Here is a 20,694-nt window from a genome sequence, read left to right as displayed (position 1 = left end):
CCTCTATGTAAACAAAACAAATGAAATCCTACTCACAGGTGCGGACAAACTCAGGTTGGCTGACTTCGCTGTTACATTGGCTTACGGCGTACACAGTGAACTTGTAGAACTGACCACAGTCCGTATTAGTGAAGGAACATGTGTTGTCTGCCGTCCTGCACTCAGTCGTTTTGCCAGTGTTGTCCACAGCCATTGCCTCATAGTAGAAGGTGTTGTTGGTGGGATCCCAGCTGAAGACAATCACATTGCTGGAGCAGTCCTGACTGGTTTTAGGATTAGCTGGTGCACAGGGCACTGGGGGAATGGAATTAGACATTGAAGCACAATCAATGGGGAGGAAATAAATGGGTGGAATACATCCTAAACCTGGTTGAATGAGGGGGGGGAAGAAGAACAGATATGCACTGAGAGAGGAATGCAGTTTATATTGACAGGTGCATTTTGTGATGCACTGTATTGGTTTAAAAGTAGCTATTTACAGCAGATTCACAGGCTGGTATGTTCAGCTTTTTATTGTTTGCAAGTCCCAAATACTGTAGAACCTGAGCTTTGACTAATTTTCTTATTTACCTCTTTGTAGCATTCACCACTTCATTGGAGTAACCAGGCGTTTGTGCTGCTGGGTGTGTGCGCTAAACATTAGATAATTTCTGTGTGTAAACTGTGTGTGTGTGTGTGTGTGTGTGTGTGTGTGTGTGTGTGTGTGTGTGTGTGTGTCTCCTTCACCTTTTCACTTTACAGACTGTTGTGATATGTGACATTTGAGATAGCTCACTGTCTTCAATAGACTGTTAAGAGCTTTAGATTGACTGGTGTTGAATGGCAGGTCTTGGTGTCCTAATGAGAGAGCGTGTTTCAACGCTTATCATGAGAAAAGACCATGGGACACCATAGGAGGAGCCTAAACAATTTCCCACAGGACAAACTTATGTAAGGTTTGTAACAAAGAGCTTAGTGTATGTCCAGAAGGTGTGTACTGTACATGCATGTGGGAAACATATACAGACAGGTCATGAGACACAGGGTAAGGCAGAGACAATACAAGCATTAGAAAGGGAATGAAAGACAAGTACAAGCCACATTTTGCAGTTTCTACATGAGCAGGTGTTGTGCTCACCTGTCTCGAACGAAGAGGTGACGTTGGAGGTGCTCTCACAGTCGTCAGAGATGGCTGTCACATGGACCTGGTACTTCTCACCACATGTGGTGATGGGGATCTGGCAGCTGGTGGAGGAGGATGTGCAGTTAAGGGCTGTGCCGGTGCCATCGACGGCCACGGCCCTGTACATGTTGGCCCCGAATACCAAATCCCAAGTTACTGTAGCCATGCCACTGGAGCAGCTGTAGTCCACAGTGACGGTTGTCACCGGGTCAATGTCTGAAGAAAAACGTGTCAACACATTATAAAGATGTTCAGAATATTTCTTCAGTTTAACAGTGGCACCCCCCAAAAAAAATGTAATACTACCAAAACCAAAAAGCTGTGAATTGTCTGTTCAGCATCTCAGAGACCTCAGCGGTTAAATATGGTTAAATACAATACGATTTCCGTATGTTTCGTATGTTTCAAGCAGCACTACCGCAAATGCCGAAGTTTATTTGGATTTTCGTTCTTGGAGTTTCATAATGGTTTGTTCATAAAAGGTCTAACAGGGAGTTAGACCCTTCTGGCATCTGATTGCCCCAAAACATAAGAATATCACTATGCGGATGAATTTAAGGCCAACAAAATGAATTATATTTTTTCATGCATAGCCCATAGAACATATAATACATGACATATTTGTTGCATTTACAATACTTGATGGTATTTTCCACATTATCGGTTCAATACTTCTTCTATTCATAGTTGAGTTGATTTTGCATTTCTGTTTAGTATTTTCACACATGCAGCAATGTTTGGGGGGTCCCAAAGAAGGAAGGAAGGCAATGTCAACACAACACAACACAAAAGGTGTGTATCCAATCTGACAAATGAACTCTATTGCTAAAATACTCACTAGAGGTAGTGTATATAACATTAGAGGCCTCCCCAGGAAGTAGGAATGCGTTGATAGATGAGACTCCCACTGTGTAGTTGGAGCAGGGCTCCAGATTAACAATGTCCATGTATGTGGTTGAAGTGTTTCTGATGACTGGGGCTTTGCTGGGGTTGTCATTGTCCCTCACGGTCACTTGATAAAGCAAGACTTTGCTTACAGGGTTCCACGTTATTCGGGCTGTGCTCTGTCCCGTCGATACAAGAGTCACACCCGTTGGTGGCTGCACCACTTCCAAGAGAAAATACAGGTGTTAATCTAATGCATTTATAAATCACCATTTAAGTGTAAAGGATTGGCTTGCACAAAGCTTGCTGTTAAGTAGTTTTCTGAGTATCAAGCTTCTTATTTTGCATTCCATATAAAGGATGCCCTCTGACTAAGAATCAACAAAACCAACATCTTCCACCAGCACGTCATGTGCACTTACATGTCGTGATTGTCCTTGTATTACTACTGGCACCTTTTCCGGCACTGTTTGATGAGTAAACGTAACAGTTGTATGTAGTAGAAGGAGTTAGGCCATTCACTTGTCCACCCAGGGTTTTGAAGGTCTGGTTGTATGATTTTGCAGGGGAACTAAACAACTCCACAACAAACAATATGTAGCTGTCCGCCCCTATCACGCTGGACCACTCTAACCTTATAGATGTACTGGAAAGAGCTTTGGAAGAGGTGATCTGAGATGTGGCAGGCACTGTTGGAATGTAAGATAAAGAATGCAACATTATTCAACAATTGGATTCTTTTGTTTTGTCTAACTGACAACTTTTTTTAAAAAGTTGTGAATTTACCTGTTATGGTTGTTTTAACATCTGTGCATACGACATTCATAAACTCAAAGACCTTCAGTGTGACTTGATAGACAAGTCCAGGTCTTAGCCCCTGAATCAGCCTCTGTGTTATCGGTGCAGTCTGCAACATCACCAATGGGGCGATACTGGTGGAGTTCACAACTCTCAGTTCCAGTAAATAAACCGAAGCTCCAGGGTAGCTGCTCCATGTCACATTCAGTGTTGATGCTGAAGGAGAAGTCACTGACACGATATTACATCCTAGAAAAATAAAGAAAGAAAGAAAGAAAGAAAGAAGAATATTATATGTCCAGGAATATCATTTCATATTCTTTTAGATTAAAAAGGTAAAATGAGGTTTATACTGAGCATTTTATACATGCTTTTAGATAGATTTTCAGTTTATTATAGTCATTCGTTTTTTTTTTTAAGATTTCCCCTTTAGAAACAAACCAGATACCAACATACCTAACCAGACTATGTGTGCCTCAATGCTGAGCACACTGAGGAACATTTTAAGTAAATTATTATCATGCTATGCTTCAAAAATTTTACTTTTTCTTAATAATAATCATAATAATATAATATGTGCTTGAAAAAAACATTTTTCTGTTATCAACATGTCCCATTGCAGGCTCAGAATTGAGGCACAATTATAATTCAAAAGAATAACTTTGGGAAAATAAAGAATTGCTTGCTGTTTTGTAAAAAAAAAAACAAAGAAGAAGAAAGAAAGAAATGTGTAAGACGTTTTAGCACTAATAAATATCACAGTTGCTCTGATTGATAAAAAGTCTATTTTTCACGAGGCGGCGGTCCTCTGGTGGTGGGTAGCAGCTATTATCATTCAGTCATTCAATTAATCAAATCTTCAGTCCATTTGATCCACCTCAAGTCTTTTGGTTAATATCTGTAATTTCACAAAAGGGTCCAAATCCTTATTGGATTTTTATTTTCTTTTTTTGTGTGCATATTTTGAGACCACAGTTTTCCAATATAAAAAAGTAAAAATGAACTATATAGATATGAGGATTCACTGTGCTAATATTTGGATGCGAAAATATTAAATTCAAACATTCATATCAGTATATCTGTCTATCTAGCTTGCCATATCAGTGATGGACAAAAGAATTGTAAGCATCTAGAAATCACTGTCGCTGTCTCCCCTCATGACAGCAAGAACACAGAACACACTCACCTATAGCCAAAACTTGTTGTGTCTAAAAAAGAGAAAATACATAAGTTAGAAATTATTACAAAATATGATAAAAAAAAAAATGATACAACTAAAGCATTTAAAAAAATAAAACATTTACCTGTATGACAGACAATAGGATGACCGATGAATAAAACATCCACATCTTATCCATTTTAATTGTCAGCATTTCGGTGCGTTACTGTATATGTTCTGCACACAGCCTCTGATCTGATATCTTTACAGGCTGTGCCCTGTAGATCAACTTCATGGGAACCAATCAGGACGTCTTAAATGAGGTCAGGTAAATGCCTGTGGGCTCCCTGTCATCATGAGAAGGAAATAAAGTATGTAGCCTTTTGGTGGATGGGGGGCGCTCAAAAACCCCCACCCCATTATGCTCAAACTGCACTTCCTCCATGTTCCCTGCATATTTTATTTCTGTAACTCTGGAGTCTATGTCTGCACTGGACTAACTCAGCTTTGAAGTTGACATAAAAAGTGAGACGTTTTCTCCAAATATCTTTATTTTTTTTAATAAAGCTGACTTCCTAGTATATCAAACAAGATTTCCCTGCTTTATGGGAATATGATGTAATTCTGTATGACATATTGAGTGACTGAAAAGTGAACTGAACCAAGTCCCTCTGCCACATCCTTCCTGGATTGATGTCATGTTTTTTTGGCACAGACTGGTGCCAAATAATATTTAATATGTTAATATTTTGGTTGTAATTAGTTTTTTTGTATTTATTTGTTTTCCTATTTGTTTTTGCATTAAACCACTTTTTTTCATAAACAGCACAAAATACAAATTAAAAGATCAGCAATAAGAAAATCACAGACTTTAAATCCCATGTAAAATCCCCAACAAGAATCATATCAAAGATCAACTGTTACAAAGTGCTTTACAGGAAGAATACATTGGAAAGAAGACACCCAGGTGCCACTGTACACTTTAATGCCAGCAGCCACATGAGAGAGTGTCTCCTTTTCAGGTATAAAGAGATGTACTGGATTAACATAACAATTTCCTTTTGAATTGTGGCAGCTTTTCACATTTTTGTGGTGAAGGTATACAGGTTTATAAATAAGAGCACATCAGGTTAAGGAAAATGATCCAGGCATACACAGAGCATTGGTGGGTGAGGTATTTGCAAATCTCAATACTCTGTATCCAAAGCATGTAGCCACTGAGAAGATGCATGCAGGTAACATACATCCTGACAGTTAAGCACAGCCATAAAGGTAGTCAAGACAAGCCTCTTCATGGCTAAGACATTCAATTCAATTCAGTTCAATTCAATTTTATATATAGTATCAAATCATAACAAGAGTTATCTCAAGACACTTTACAGATAGAGTAGGTCTAGACCAGTAATTCCCCCAAGAGCAAGCATTTAGTGTGACAGTGGCGAGGAAAAACTCCCTTTTAGGCAGAAAGCTCAAGTGGTGAGGAAAACGTCCTTTTAGGGATAAACCTCAGACAGACCCAGGCTCTTGGTAGGCGGTGTCTGACGGTGCTAGTTGGGGGGGTGATGAACAGTGGCAATTTTAGTCATATAAAGACAATGGAACTGTGACTAGAAACAGTGGTTGTAGTAATTCATGACGTAGCAGCGCACTGCAGGGCCTTACAGGGTGTAGCAGGTCATAGCAGGGCACTGCAGGGCATAGCAGGACGTAGCAGGGCATAGAAGGACGTAGCAGGGCACTGCAGGGCATAGCAGGATGTAGCAGGGCATTGCAGAGCGTAGCAGGGTGTAGCAGGGCACTGCAGGGCATAGCAGGATGTAGCAGGGCATTGCAGAGCGTAGCAGGGTGTAGCAGGGCACTGTAGGGCATAGCAGGACGTAGCAGGGCATAGAAGGATGTAGCAGGGCATAGCAGGGCGCGGAGCAGGACCACGGCAACAGCTGCTACCATGATTTAGGTGCCACCCAAATCCAAGGAAAACTGCGGGGGGAAAAAACATAAGGATTCATGGGGAATAAGCTCCCCAGAGCTATGTTAGTAACAAGCATTTCTGGGACATAGATGCACACAGATGGAAAGAGAGAGGAGAGAGGAGCTCAGTGTGTCAAAGGAAGTCCCCCAGCAGTCTAAAACTATATAGCATAACTAAGAGCTGGTCCATGGCAAACCTGAGCCAGCTCTATGAGGGTTGGTAGATGAATCTGACGACTATCAAGAGAAGCAGAAAAGAGAAGGGGTGCCCCACTGGTCTAGGCGAACACTGCTCACTCCCTAACTATAAGCTTTATCAAAGAGATAAACTCTTAAATGTGTGTGCATTCAAAGGCATTTGTTTGAAGAAACATGCTCAACTAGTAAACCACAATTCCAAGTATTTCAGATCAACTTAGATAAATAAGAGTATCATCAGCATAAAAACATTTAAACGTCACAGCATGTTCTAACGCTGGTTACACAGATACAGAACAATGTCGGTCCTACACTGTAAACACAGATTTATTTGTAATTAAACTTTTTAGTCTTCACTATTTCTTTAATTTTTTGTTAAAAAACAAATTCATTACTAAATCACATTAGTTGTTTGTAATAATAATCTTAAGTATGCAGTGCACAGATCATATTAAGCAGAGATAACTAAGGATGTTAAGTTTGTGTATGGGAGGGGTGGAGTCATTTGAACTGAACATGCAAACACTCATTGGAAAAAAATATATGTTCTGAACGGTTTCTCTTTCTTCAGTGTGTTTTAATAATGTTCTGTTAATGTTTTGGGTGTGCATTTATGTTATCTGGGTCTTAGTTTTGTATGGCTGAATTAGTGTTCATGTTAATCTCCATTTATTGTTGCACCATAACCTAGATCCGGGGGGGGGACTGATGGCCTCTGGGCAATTGGACTGTTACACAGGCTAGAAATCAGTACCTTGGTCACCTGAGTGAAACTTTCCACACACTCTTATACATTGGAAATTACAATGTTGTATGTGTATTGTTTAATTTCTCCTTTTCTGCAACAAGTGTATTGAATACAGTGTTCATAAAACTAGATTGTCATAAAGGAAAAACAATACTTATATATATATCTATATATATCTATCTATCTATATAGATAGATATATATATATTTTTATTAGTACGACAAGTAGCCTAATGTTTTATATTTCTGTTATGTTTCTTTGCATGTTTAAAGCTACAGTGTATAGTTTCTGTCTCCCCCATGAGGAATTCTAAGTAATGACAACAAAACTGTTGATGCATCCACGTGATACAAGCCTTCCGTGATTGCGCGACTCTTCGGAAGAGGTAATTATCTTCACTCGATTATTTGCGTGCGAAAGTCGCCGGATGACACCAGTCTCTGAACATAGTCATACTGAGAAACACACAGAGAGTTTTGTGGAGCTGATAGCCTTGATAAGGTTTGTATCAACTCATTTGGCAATGGCTTGGATGTAACGATGTTCATCAATATAAAAAAGTTACGCACTAAAGCTTTAACTTAACATGCTTATTTTAGACAACATGAAAAATAACAAAAAATGATTTATGTTTACTAATAATTTTTAGTAATGACTACTAATGTAAACTTGATTTGTCTACTGCATCAACTTACTGCTGTGTTAATACAAACTTAAGTTTCACCTTGTGTAAAAACTTAGACTGTTTAAGGCAACGGGTTTTTGGGCAAATTTCTAGTAAAGTCCACTAATTTGGGATAACAGTGTATGATCAATCCCTGGGGCACACCACAGATACAGTCAGGAAGGTGGAAGTGATACTTTCTAAATACATTTTCAAACATGTTTCTTATTTTCATACTTTGGATAGGTCAACAAAAGCAGCTTCAGTTTCACCCATTATCTGTGAAAATTCCTGCAAAAAACCTCACTTATCGACTACATGTAATATAAAACTTTATCATTAGGAATTATTATGAAGAGCATGTTTCACTAGAAATGGAAATTGACAATTACAGATTTCATTATTCTTGTGTAATAACATAGTTTCGAATATATGTATCTATGTAACACCACATTTTTACAATAGTTATACTGCTTATTATTGTTGGAAGACAAACATTCCTCGGGCTATTACCTGGAGTACATGTCAACTTTTAAATAATAGTAAGGCCAATAAGGTGTCAGTATTTATTTCTATTATTTCCCTATAATCCTGATTGTCAGTCTTTGTTGTCAAATAGGATTAAGAGCACATTGTACTCAAACTCTACAGGTATGCAATTTCAGTGTATCATGTAAAACAGAGTAAAAAGCTGAAATATTAACCACAGACTGAAATGTATCCTGTTCAGCTTTATTTTGTCTTTGATTCACTGTTTCTATCTCTCCTAAGTTATATTCTGCTGGTTTCCTCTCCTCTGCTAAAGTAGTGAGGATAATATTGCAGTATTTATTTAAAAGCCGCCTTTTATATATTTTATTGTTTTAATTCAGTGTTTTTACCTTTTTTTTTTTTATTTTTATTCAGTGGAAAACAATTTGTCAGACTCTATGCAGCTTTCCTTGCAAGTAGCAGTAACAACAAAATGTCTTTATTTTGGGTAGATTGGATCTTTACAGTCTTCTGTCCATGTTGGAGGATTTGTGTTAAGGAGGTGGGGGAAGTGGAGGGGTTCACTGTAGGGCAAGAAAGATGACAGGGAGAAATGATCAACCTGGACTCGGTGGGAAAACCAGTTATTACACATATCTCATCATAGTTTCAGTACTGATTCATCACACTCAATAAGTGGTTGTTTTGTGCAAAAAGAACTTTCCTAAGTAGCTTGTGTCTGCCACGTGTAGGAACAACACATTCTTGAATACATGCATGTTCTGTGAATTTGACAAAGTAATTGTTAGTGAAAGTCCACCTCTGGGAATTCTGGTCAATTTACTGAATGGATGTAGTTAGGAAGAAATAAAAATGCATTGTGCTGGATATTGTTTGTATAAATAATTCAACCTGGAAAAACAACAATGATTTAATTTCCCTAAGATTTTAAAAATCCATAAAGTATTGGCAAAAAACAGCTGAATCAAATGAGATAAAGTGCACATTGGTTTGATAAAGATATGGTTATCGTACGAAAGTTTGAAACTCTTTTCCTAAAGTGGAATGAAAATCATAATTAAGCTTAAGTTACAGTATACAGCAAACTGTCACTTTGGATCCATAGTAGAGAAAGAGACCTGATACACACTCAAACATCAAGTCGCAGTTTTATTGCACAATTTTTGTACTGCAGAGTACACAACACATAATCGACCTCAGATAGTGTTCTCTTTGTCAATTTTTATACGGTGCTTTGTCAATACTGTCTCTGAATATGCTAATAAAGCCCTTATGCTTTGATTTAGCAACAGTGATTGAAGAATTGTAGTACACTGATTTTCTTTTTTTTCATAATGATTTAATAATTACATCACTCGCACATCTGTCAAAGAAGAAGGGTTGATATTTCGTTTCTTTCTATGTGTATGTCTGCAACTGAATTAAAATGATTCAAGCAAACATATCAGTTATTGGTATTTCATGGAATTCAATAATAAGTTAAGATTTTCTCTTTTGCTTATAGAGGGGTGATCATCATCATTTCTAGCCTGATCATCCACCCCTGGATAGTAAAATGCATGTGCAATAAGCTCATGCAGGGACATTTTGGTAAGTTTTACCACTTTTACATTCAGTGGAAGTCATCTCCTGAATGAGTAAGACCTATTGTATCTCAGCATGTTTGTCTGATGGATTTTTTCTGGATTATTTTTGGAGGACTAAATATAGCTCATCCAAGCCCACGCACACCTGAACAAAACATCTTCTACTTTATAAAGAAAACCCACACAAGAAGATTGCCTGCACACAATGTTGTAATGCAAAAACGATGTGCTTTATTGTTATCTGTCAACAGAGAGAAAACAAATCCAATGAAAGCAGCAATCTGAGTATCATCCACAGGACTTGCTATGCATGATTCCGGGCTAACCAGATGGATACCTGCGGCCCCACTTTTAACTGACCCTCTTCTGGGTCACCAACCAGCTTTACAACCCAGAGGCATGTCATACAGCCGCCGCATGGAGGTCTTCTACTTGGAGAAGTCCTAATCTTATTTTAAATTTATTTTGCCTTTCAATGACTATTGCCATGATTCATTTATCTGGAAGGTTCACTGTGAAGTTTCTATTTCTGCTCCTTTTTCATTTTTACTAGATGTCATTAACATGTTGAGGTTACATTAGGTCTTATTATGAAAGGGCAACTGCATTGATTAAACGTGAGGAATAGCAGAACAGAAGATAAAATAACATGCAGCCTACTTTAAAAAAAATAGAAATAATTGTTCAAATAAATTGGATAAATGCCCACAGTTATTTATTTAGAAGCCGCCTTTTATATATTTTAGTGTTTTAATTCAGTGTTTTTACCTATTTATTCAGCGGAAAACAATTTGTCAGACTCTATACAGCTTTCCTTGCAAGCAGCAGTAACAACAAAATATATTTCTTTTGGGTAGATTGGATCTTTACAGTCTTCTGTCCGTGTTGGATTGTTGGTGTTAAGGAGGTGGGGGAAGTGGAGGGGTTCACTGTAGGGCAAGAAAGATGAGAGGGAGAAATGATCAACCTGGACTCGGTGGGAAAACCAGTTATTAAAACGAAAATAATATAATGTCCGCAACACTGCTTTAAACTCCCATATTTAATATAAAAATGCAACGTTTCGACCCAACTGGGTCTTCTTCAGGCAACAGTTGGGTCGAAACGTTGCATTTTTATATTAAATATGGGAGTTTAAAGCAGTGTTGCGGACATTATATTATTTTCGTTTTAAGTATTTTCATTTGTCCTGCACCTGCCAGAAGGTGGGATGTGCACACAGTTACTTTTTTATAAAACCAGTTATTACACATATCTCATCATAGTTTCAGTACTGATTCATCACACTCAATACGTGGTTGTTTTGTGCAAAAAGAACTTTCCTTGTGGAACTTTATATGCACAAAGCAGAATACAGCCTTGTCATACTGAGTCAGAGGCTATTGAAGATCATCTTATTTATCATCACAGACATAATAATATGCCCGTGTCACGTTCCTGCTGCAGCTCTCCATCCTTGTCATCCTTTCCCTGAGTCATGTTCCCTCATTCTTCTGCCCGTGTTTTACAGACAGACACGATATCGATAAGTCCCAGAGGTAAAGACAGATAGTCTCACCTGTGCTTGTCTATATGCTATGTGTTCTACTCAAATATTCACGGCTATTGTAACACAAGTGCACTATAGGCACAGTTAATTTATGGGTGCTCGCGTTGATGTCATAAGATACCAATTAAGCTGTGAAGTAGCACAATGGATGTGTCCTGTGAAAACAGCTTTTTATCAATTTTGTACACACTTGTTCACAATCACAAAGCACTGTAACTATACTATACTATAACTCCAAGTGGTCTGTAGACAGTGTGTTCTTATCTGGAGTGAGTTGAGTGACGATAAACTTACCACATTTAAATCACACTTCGTCTTTTACGAGAGATCACTTAAGAAGGAGAGAAACAAGGTTTCAGTGCAGTAGCAGTTTTCAAACAGCTCATAAGTTAATAAAAGTTTATAAGAATAGTTCTGACATTTTGATAAACACGATTATTCGCTTTCTTGCAGAGAGTTTGATCAGAAGATTGATACCACTCTCATGTCTGTGCCCTAAATATGAAGCTACAGCCAGCAGCCGTTTAGCTTAGCATAGCATTAAGAGTGACAACAGGGGGAAACAGTTAGACTGGTAACAGTATTCTCATCTAACACTTAGCAAAATGTCAAACTATTCCTTTAACTACTGCAAAACAAAAGTGAAGTTTAGAGGATACTTACCCATGGCAGCATTACCTCCCGGGCAGGGAACTGAGAATATGACGAAAATGAACACATTAATGCCGCTAGTTACCATGAGAACAAATCAAATCACATCAAATGTGTGATAAAAACCAATTATATGGGGTTCCATATGTGCCAAAATTAAATCGACATGCTAACTGTCTATGCTATGCTATATCATCTTCCATGTCTATGTGTCTGTTTACTTTTTATGTCTATGTCTGTCTGTCTATGCTATGTGCTGTCTTCAATGTCTATGTGTCTGTTTACTGTCTATGTCTTTCTCATGCTTTATGTTGTTTCCCTCTGTCGTAAGCAAGAGCTAACGTTAGCTAGTATATGGAGTTCCATTTGTGCCAAAATTGTCGACTTAATTTTGGCACAATCGGAACCCCATACTTTTACAAACTCCATCCACTTTATGACTCACCTGAGTATGTCCTGGGTTGACAGAAGCTGACTTTGATCCCATTCTGTCCCACTGGTGCCGCCACTACTGTGTAGACATCCCCACACGTTTCCTCCTGGATGTCACAGTATTTGCTGCCAGCAGCTGCAATACAGGTGTAGTTGGCTGCTGTCCCGTACAGCTGTACCGTGTGGTTCTGCATCTGAGGGCCCAAAGAGCTCCAGTACACCCTGAGGGAGTTGTTGGTCCTGCGATAGAGCCTGACGCTGGTTGGACAACAGGCACCTACAAGAATGAGTTTGAAAAAGTTGAGTTTGTGGTGGTGTTCATGTGGAAACTTTATTACTACTGACCATTTCCAACTATCATTATTCATCCCTCATTTTGCACGCTCAAACAGGCATCCGTGTGTATATTTTTGTGTGTGTGTGTGCATGTATGTTTTTGTCCTCACTGGATGAGAATCCGCGATATTTGCACTCGGACTTGTGTCCTGTGTTGCTGATGGACTCCAGGTTGACGCTGTAGTTGGTGCCACAGGTGATGCATCCCATCAGGCAGTGGGTGTCCAGGGTGTGGCACTTTGCATTCCCTCGCGGCGACATCAGGGTGGTGATGTAGGAGCGAGCTCCGCTGCCAGGTGACCAGGTCACATTGGTCATAGCCTGGGTGACCTGGGTCACATTCACATACAAGGGGCAGCAAGGACCTTGGGGAGTGAATTACAGAACAATAATCAATACTGGATTGAATGTATGTATAATGAGCAGGGCTTGAAATCAACATTCGGCCATACGCCAAATGCGGATGAAATTTGCCATTGGTGGGTGAAACTGTCAATCGACTTGCCCCGTTGGCGGGTAACCAATTAGAATTGAATGATTCATTAGTTGTTTTTTTACCACTGTTCTTTCACATTTCAACCAAGGCCACCATTTCCTTGGATTTGAGCAAAAATGTGGCAGCACATTACTGGAGTGAAGACAACAAGCAACCAACAAAAAGATGAGGAAGGATTCAAAGAAAAGTTAAGGCAGACATTTTAATACCAAGTGGACAGTTGGCGACAATGGCAAGGTTTGTGAGTGGCTGAATTACGACAGCAGTACGGAACAAATGTACTGCAGTGCAATATTGTTTTATAGTTATATTGTTTATATATATATATATATATATATATATATACATATATATATATTAATATAGTGCAGTATTGATTTTGTAATAACTTAACAGCACTTAAAAAATGTGTATTCTATAAGTTCAAGAACAATGCTTGTGCATTTCCTGTATTTCCCCTTTATGAAAAAAAAAAAAAAAATGGTTGGTAAAAAGCCTGTGTCAAAAACAAGCCCTGATAATGAAAATATATAAAATAGACAAAAAAAATTGTTAAATGGTTCAGCTGGGATAGTTAAAAAATGGATGAAATCACAATCAAATATTTTAGACCCAATAAGAAGGCAATTGGCCCTCTAAGAAAAACGTGTGATTTTTTTGGACTGCATATATAAAATTGATGTGACATTCAGTCCTATTGATAACCAATCATACTGCCATACCTGTTTCCAAAGGTTTACTGTATCCAGGAAGACTTCTCCCCACAGTTGTCATGGCCACTGCCATGACCTCATAGGTTGAACCACAGGGCAGCTGTGTGAGCTCACAGGAGCCGTTTCTAGACTGGCACGAGTGTGTGTCGTAGCGTCCGATGGCTGTGATGGTATAATTTGTGTTGGGGGTGTTGGGGGTAAGGAAGTGGACTCTGTACGTGGAGGTGTTGGTCTGCGTCATATTCACGATCTCTGGAGCACACGGAGCTGTTTTCATACCAAAAACACATAATGTTATTGCAGCAGATTGAGGGACTATTGTAATGAATAAGTTTCAGATAATATGATGATTCACTTTTTTGCCAAGAGTTACATGAGAAGATTGATACCACTCTCATGTCTGTACGGTAAATATGAAGCTACCTTCATCAACTGGTTGGCTTAGCTTAGCACAAAGACTGGAAACAGGGGGAAACAGCTAGCCTGGCTATGTCCAAAGGTAACAAAGTACACATAACATCACCTCTAAAGCTCATTGATGAACATAGTATATTTCATTTCTTTAGGCCCTACAGAATTAAAGTGTGTATATGTGCTTGTAGTGCTTCGGACAGAGGCAGGCTAGCTGTTTCCAGTTTTTGTGCTAAGATAAGCTAACTGGCTGCTGTATGTGACTTCATATATTGTATATTGCACAGACGTGAGAGTGGTATCCATCCTCTCATCAAATTCTTGACAACAAAGCAAAAATAAGTAGTATTTCCTAAAATGTCGAACTAGCATTAGGCTACTGTGTTATGTTTTAGATGTTTGATATTTTAGGTTGGTGTTTGGTGTTTTAAGCCCCCAACGTCGTCTTCCAGGCAGCGCTGCATGGAAGGCACTAGGCTTAGGCAAGGGTTAGGGTTAGGGGTAATGTTAGGGTTAGGTACCTTGAAGTCGACGGTCGCAGCGCTGCCTTGAAGTCAACGGTGGGGGCTTAAAACACCATCAAGCTTTTTAGGTTTATCTCACAAAATTCCCTGCCTTCCCTCTCTTGTGTGTATGTGGATAAGTGTGTATTTGTGAGGTGAGATGTCACTCTAAATGCCCCCATTAATACCTGTCTCATGTGTCTGGGGCGTGCAGGTGCGGTTGCATCCTCGTAACTCGCTGCAAGGTGTGACGGTCACAGTATAAGCCGTGTTGCACCTCAAATCTGACAGCGCACACACTGGCGCCGTGTCGTTACAGTGGATGACATCATTAGTCTCTGCCGCCGTTGTCTCGTACAGCTCGGCCCCTTTGACGGGCGACCAATTGATCTCCAGGGTCTCTGTAGAAACTAGATTTATGCTAACACCCTGTGGGCAACAAGGAACTGGGGGAGAGGTGGGGAGTAGAAATGCAAAAATAGGTGAGAACATTAATCAACAAAGGACTATACTGATGACTTTACATTTTTTTTAAATATGTTACACCATCCAGACAGTCATTGTTTCCACCTGTCAACTTGCATGTACTTAAAACTTTTTTTTTTCTTACAAATGTATCTTGTTGACTAGAAAAGGCACAGGTGTGTCATGTGTCCATGTGTCCCAGAAAGCCATGCGAGTGTGCTTAAAGCTGAGGTAGGCAGTTTGTTTGTGTCACTGGGCAATAGTATAAAAATAAACTTTTAGTATATTGTAATTCAAGTGGACTAAGACAAAACTAGATTTCTGCACTTCTTCTTGGCTTTGTTTTCAGGCTTTAGAAAATGTAGCCTGTGACGGGAGACTTTGACCAATCACAGGTCATTTCAGAGAGAGGGCATTCCCATTGGCTGTTCTACACATGCAGATGGTGTGCTGAAAGTCCCTTCAGATGGTGACAGCCTGATTCAATGGTGAAAAATCCTGCAGAAAAAGTATCTATTCCAGCATTGGTAACAACTGCCTACATTGCAAAGCAACTCCAAAAAATTGCTACAATATAATGGCATCAGGATCACAATCACAAACGGTATAATTGAAATGAATCACTCCTAATGTTTACTGTATGAAGCGTGTGCATGTGCCTGTGCTCGTCTGGTGGGAGGGGCTTAGGATAAAGAGGGGAGAGCTGAAGGACTATATTTTCTATTAATTCTGGCTTTTTTTTTGTTGCCTTTTCCAAAAAACTGCCAACCCCAGCTTCATTTGGCCTTTTCATATGTTAAACGGTGCTGTGGAGCAGCCACAGGTTACATTTTTGATGTGAAAGTAGCCGTTGATAAAAAAGTCATACTTTGGAAGATCATTAGTTGTAATGGAAGGTACACACAATGTGATGTTAATGAGCTAAATAAAACAAAACCACTTGTATGGTCCTTATACTTGATAACAAAAACATGCATCAGTGCTGGTACTACATGTGGGTGCTTCTGGTCCTACTGGTGGTGTAGTTGCGGACGTTTGCGTAAGGGCTGGAGCCGGCCTCGTTGTAGGGGAAGACGGTGGTGAGGTAGGTGTAGCCACACATGCAGGAAAATGGACACGTGGTTTTAGTGGTGTTACACGAATTCTCAGTCCCGTCGTCCCTCTTTATGAAAGCCATGTAGTACTCCACTAGTGGCACCTCATTCCACACAAGCGAGCAGTTGCCTGCTTTGGGCTCCTCCACCCAGATGTTCTCTGGGGGACACGGATCTGTCAGAGAAAGAGGGGTAGAGGTTCATAGGAATGGACACCACTTGTGAAAGGAAAAGTTTGATATTTTGGGAAATACCCTTATTTCGCTTTCTTGCCGAGAGGCATCACTTTTCTCATTTAATTTAACCCTTATGTTGTCTTCCCGTCAACCATGAACTTAGCTTTTTCAGATGTATTTGTCACTTTTTCCATGCTTTTGGCGCTTTTTAAAAAAAAACCTGAGTTGGTTTAATAATAGGTTTTACACTTATTCTTGGAATTCATGGTCAACAAACCTCATTTGTATGAAATTATACATGTTTTTAGTTAAAAAAGCAGAAATTATGATTTATTTTGACTAATAGTTAAGATAAGAGGATGTTGAGTGGCTCACAGAAGTTTAGTCCGTATACTGTTTTGAAACCATTTAAAAAAATATATAAATGCTATGAAATTGAATAAAACACCCATAAATTCAATGAAAGTGATCATTAATTTTACCTGAAGAACGTTGTATGGCACCATCCATGTTATTTTTGGGCAATTTGGTTGAAAGAAATCCATATTTCTGATATAAATCACTTTGAAAAAAGGGTCAAATTTGACCCGAGGACAACACAAGGGTTAAGCAAATAAGCATACTTCCCAAAATGTCAAACTATTCTTTAAAACATGTAGGATTTTGTGTCTGATATTTGCCACATGTATACAAGTATGTTGTATGTGGCTATGGTTGTGTGTGATATACCCACATGTAATGTATTTTTGGGATTTCGAGGGGCTGCTGGGCCCAGCGTCATTATAGGCTGTGACAGAGACAGAGTGGTTCTGGCCACACTCCACAGGTGTGATAAAACAGTAACCACTAACTGTTGAAGAACAGTTTTGACTATTAGTGGTCCAGGCCACATAGTTCTTCGCTCCCTGCGCTGACATCCAGTACACAGCGATCCCGAGAGAACGGCCCTGAGTCAACTCGACGTAGATCACTTCTGGGCTTGGAGGGCCTGGAAGTGAAATCACAAGGAAGTGAGTAACAGTATCTGCTACATTCATGTTCTACATCAGGGGTCATCAACATTTTTTTAAGCCAAGGACCCCTTAACTGAGAGAGAGAGACAGAGCAGGGATCCCCTACTACATATATTGTATAAAATTAAGTTGCATACTAAACTGGGTGGGTGGCCTAAAGCCTTTATACGTACCCTTTATAGTGCATAGAATACTAAGCTATTAAAATAACAGTTGGCATGATTTTTTATAAACTAATGTATAATATAAATATAAATGTGGCACTGTGAATCCTTAGGGATAATTGTATCTGTGGATGGGTTCCTTAGTGATTACCTTACCTATAGGCCAGTAAGCCCATCATTATTGTTTTTTTTATCCACAAATAGGCTGATTTATATTTGCTAATAATATGTTGGATTCATGTTAAGACATCTTATTGTGTTTACGTGTGATCTGGCAGGTGGTGAGGTCTTCACTAGCTCGACCGGCGGCGTCCCAGGCTGTGCCTTTGATACAGTAGGTGGCCCCTGCTTCAAGGCCACCAAAGCTCACTATGGTGTCCGTGGTGTTGAGTTTGTTGCGGGACATGGAGCCCTCCTGGATGATGCAGAGCGTGTAGAGGACAGCGTTTTCCACCGGGGTCCAGGTCACAAGGATGGTGCCGTTGTCAGGAGAGGTGGCGTTTAACTTGGGCGCCATTACCACTACAGACAGATCAAGGTGGACAGCAATGACGGGTAAAGGGAAAAGATACTGACACACAGATTTCTTACTTCTACTCTCCTGACTTGATTTTTTTTGTAAGAGGTGTGAGATGGAAACAGTTTCTCTGTGATTATGTTACATTATTCCTTCGGGGAAGAGAGACAACCCAGTTCTCATGGTTTTGCTTTTCATATTATGAGAATAGTATATTGCAAAGGCATGGATACAGTTTACACCCTTGTGTGTTGGCTGCAAAGAGCAGAGACTCTGTGACAATGGGCGGTGAAATGACACGCCATTATGGCCGGCAGGGTGAGCTATCAAACTATTGTCCTACAGGGTCAACAGAAAAGGCTGCCTTTCACTTTGCAAACACCGATTACCAAGAACGTGATGTGTAGTGTCCGTCCGGACATGTGAAAGTGGGCGAAAAAGGTCATTATTATTCAATTCTATAGATTATTAGTGATAATAGTATCGGTCTTCAGGGTGAAAATTATATATGTCTTAAATAAGTGTTGTCTAAACTTTGACTAGTTTTTCAATCTTCTATCACTATTTGAAATGCTGAAGTCACACTGTGAAGGGTTTTTAGGACTCTTTAAGACTTTTGGTCCGTACCTGTCCTGGCCTCGATGGGGTACGAGGGCTGGCTCCTCCCCCCAGAGTTGACCGACATGACACTCAGCCTGTAGTCCGTGTAGGGCTGGAGCTGCACCACGGTGCCGGGGGAGCTGCTCACCACCGTCTCAGAGAAGAAATTACCGGTCTTCGACTCTGCCCTCAGGAGGTAGCTGCTTGCCCCGGAAACGGTTGTGAACTCCACAGTGATGCTGTCGCTGTGTTTGGAGTAGGCCTGTTCAATGCTGGGGACGTCAGGAGCTGGAGAGCAAATGATAGAAGCAAAATCAGTACGACAGATAACAAAAATAGAATGCTTTAAAATGAAGTAGGTTACTTTATGACGATTGATTGACGATTTATAACAGTTTCTGTACGTATACAGAAATATACTATAAATGCAGAAAATACAGTAACTAAGTACATTTACTCTACTACTATACTTAAGTACACTTTTGTGTAGTATTTGTACTTTTCTTGAGTTCTTATGCTACTTTATACTTTATACTCCACCATATTTAAGAAAGAATATTGTACTTTTTACTCCACTACATTTTTTTTGAAAGCTATGGCTACTACTTTCTGTACAGATAAGGATTGTTTACTCAAAACATGAGAAGACTTCATAAATTAGGGCCACAACTAAGTCTTTTTTTTCTTGTCCATTAATTGTATGGTCAATTTAACTTCTAAAAATAGTGAAAAATGTCCCAGAGCCCAATGGGATGTCTACAAACATTTTCCCAATGGGATGTCTACAAACTGTTTGCTTTGTTTTGTCTGACCGACAGTCCAAAGATATCCAGTTTATAGAGACGACCCACGGGGAAAAGCAACAAATCCTCATGGCGGAGAAGCTGCGGCCGGAGAATGGTTGGCATTTCATGGGAAAAATGACGATTAATTGATGACCAAAATAGGTAGCAGATTCATTTCTGAGGACTTCTTCCACCACTGTAGAAATGTAAGACACGTGTCTTTATGGATATTATCTGAATCTGAATCATCCACCAGGACTCATTGTCCTCCTTTACCTCTCCTCGCTGTTGTCACTGACCTGTGGTCTCCTGTGTCGCTGCACTGCTGAGGACATTGAGAGCATTGTCCATGGCTTCTAGCTTCATGATGTACACTGTGTTTGGTGACAGGGAGTTGACTGAGCCCATCACAACGTTGCCGCTGAACTGAGTGAAGACTGATGGTCCCGGGGAGTTCCTGGGTGTTGCTGTGATCTTGTAGGAGCTGGCCCCAGTGTAGCCGCTCCACTGCACTGTCATACTCTTAGATGTGACTGTAAACACTGACACGGTGCCGGCTGACGGAGATAGAGAAGAAAGCAATGATGGGATATATTCAAAAAGTATCATATTATATATACATATTATATTATATTATAATATATCATATTTTGGGGAAACAAAAACAGCCTGATGCTTTTAAAGGTAATTTGCATTTCAAATTAAGGAATACTGTAAATTATGTGAGTTTGGGACAGTGCCTGAAATGGTACCGGCACGTCTGATTTTATTTCCACACCCTTACTTCTAATTGTTATTAACAGTATTATAAGTAGGCAGATATTCATACCAAAAAAGGCTATGATTTCTTGGAAAAAAACAAGCAATTCTACGTAAAATTGGATATTCAGCGCCCCAATGTAGCCCAAATGGAATGATCCTTTGTTTCATAACCACATTTTCCGAAACTGCGACGATTCAACTGTGAGATTAGTTGAATCAGGCTCCTTAGATCGAATCGTCGAATAGTCGACTAATCGGGGTCACCCCTACAAGACATATGAATATAAATATATCCAAGACACATGCAATGATCGTGTCATGGAACTGCTGAATTATGGTGCTTCCACCTTTTTTGGGTCCCAT

The 20,694-nt window shown here is 39.6% G+C and overlaps 2 protein-coding genes across 2 annotated transcripts in view; both read right to left on the bottom strand.

Moving 5' to 3' along the window:
• Positions 1–11,143, bottom strand: part of LOC120567673 (fibronectin type III domain-containing protein 7-like) — an 18,586-nt gene extending 7,443 nt beyond the window's left edge. The window contains exons 1-3 of the mRNA XM_039814643.1: positions 11,098–11,143; positions 1,118–1,378; positions 37–294 (exon numbers count right to left, since the gene is read on the bottom strand). Coding sequence (XP_039670577.1) covers positions 37–294; positions 1,118–1,378; positions 11,098–11,143 — 565 coding nt within the window. The remainder of the gene's footprint in view (positions 1–36; positions 295–1,117; positions 1,379–11,097) is intronic.
• fndc7a (fibronectin type III domain containing 7a) lies at positions 9,940–20,694 on the bottom strand. Its single transcript, XM_039814642.1, has 13 exons — positions 20,679–20,694; positions 19,869–20,126; positions 18,812–19,072; positions 17,932–18,189; positions 17,224–17,478; positions 16,235–16,489; positions 14,944–15,201; positions 13,851–14,108; positions 12,743–12,997; positions 12,310–12,573; positions 11,877–11,906; positions 11,508–11,544; positions 9,940–10,593 (listed from the first exon to the last, which is right to left on the bottom strand). The coding sequence occupies exons 1-12, from the start codon at positions 20,692–20,694 to the stop codon at positions 11,513–11,515; spliced, it is 2,400 nt and encodes a 799-aa protein (XP_039670576.1). The 3' UTR covers positions 9,940–10,593; positions 11,508–11,512.

Source organism: Perca fluviatilis, chromosome 11 (genome assembly GCF_010015445.1).
Source record: "Perca fluviatilis chromosome 11, GENO_Pfluv_1.0, whole genome shotgun sequence".
Lineage (NCBI taxonomy): Eukaryota > Metazoa > Chordata > Actinopteri > Perciformes > Percidae > Perca > Perca fluviatilis.
Note: the sequence above shows the minus strand (reverse complement) of the source record. Positions and strands in the feature narration are given on the sequence as shown.

Excerpts from the sequence above, each read along its gene's own strand:
- fndc7a (XM_039814642.1), bottom strand. Across the intron at positions 15,202-16,234 it reads CGTCCGCAACTACACCACCA|TTCCTTGTTGCCCACAGGGT; the intron begins GTAGGACCAGAA and ends CCTCTCCCCCAG. Across the intron at positions 12,998-13,850 it reads CAGTAAACCTTTGGAAACAG|GTCCTTGCTGCCCCTTGTAT; the intron begins GTATGGCAGTAT and ends TCACTCCCCAAG.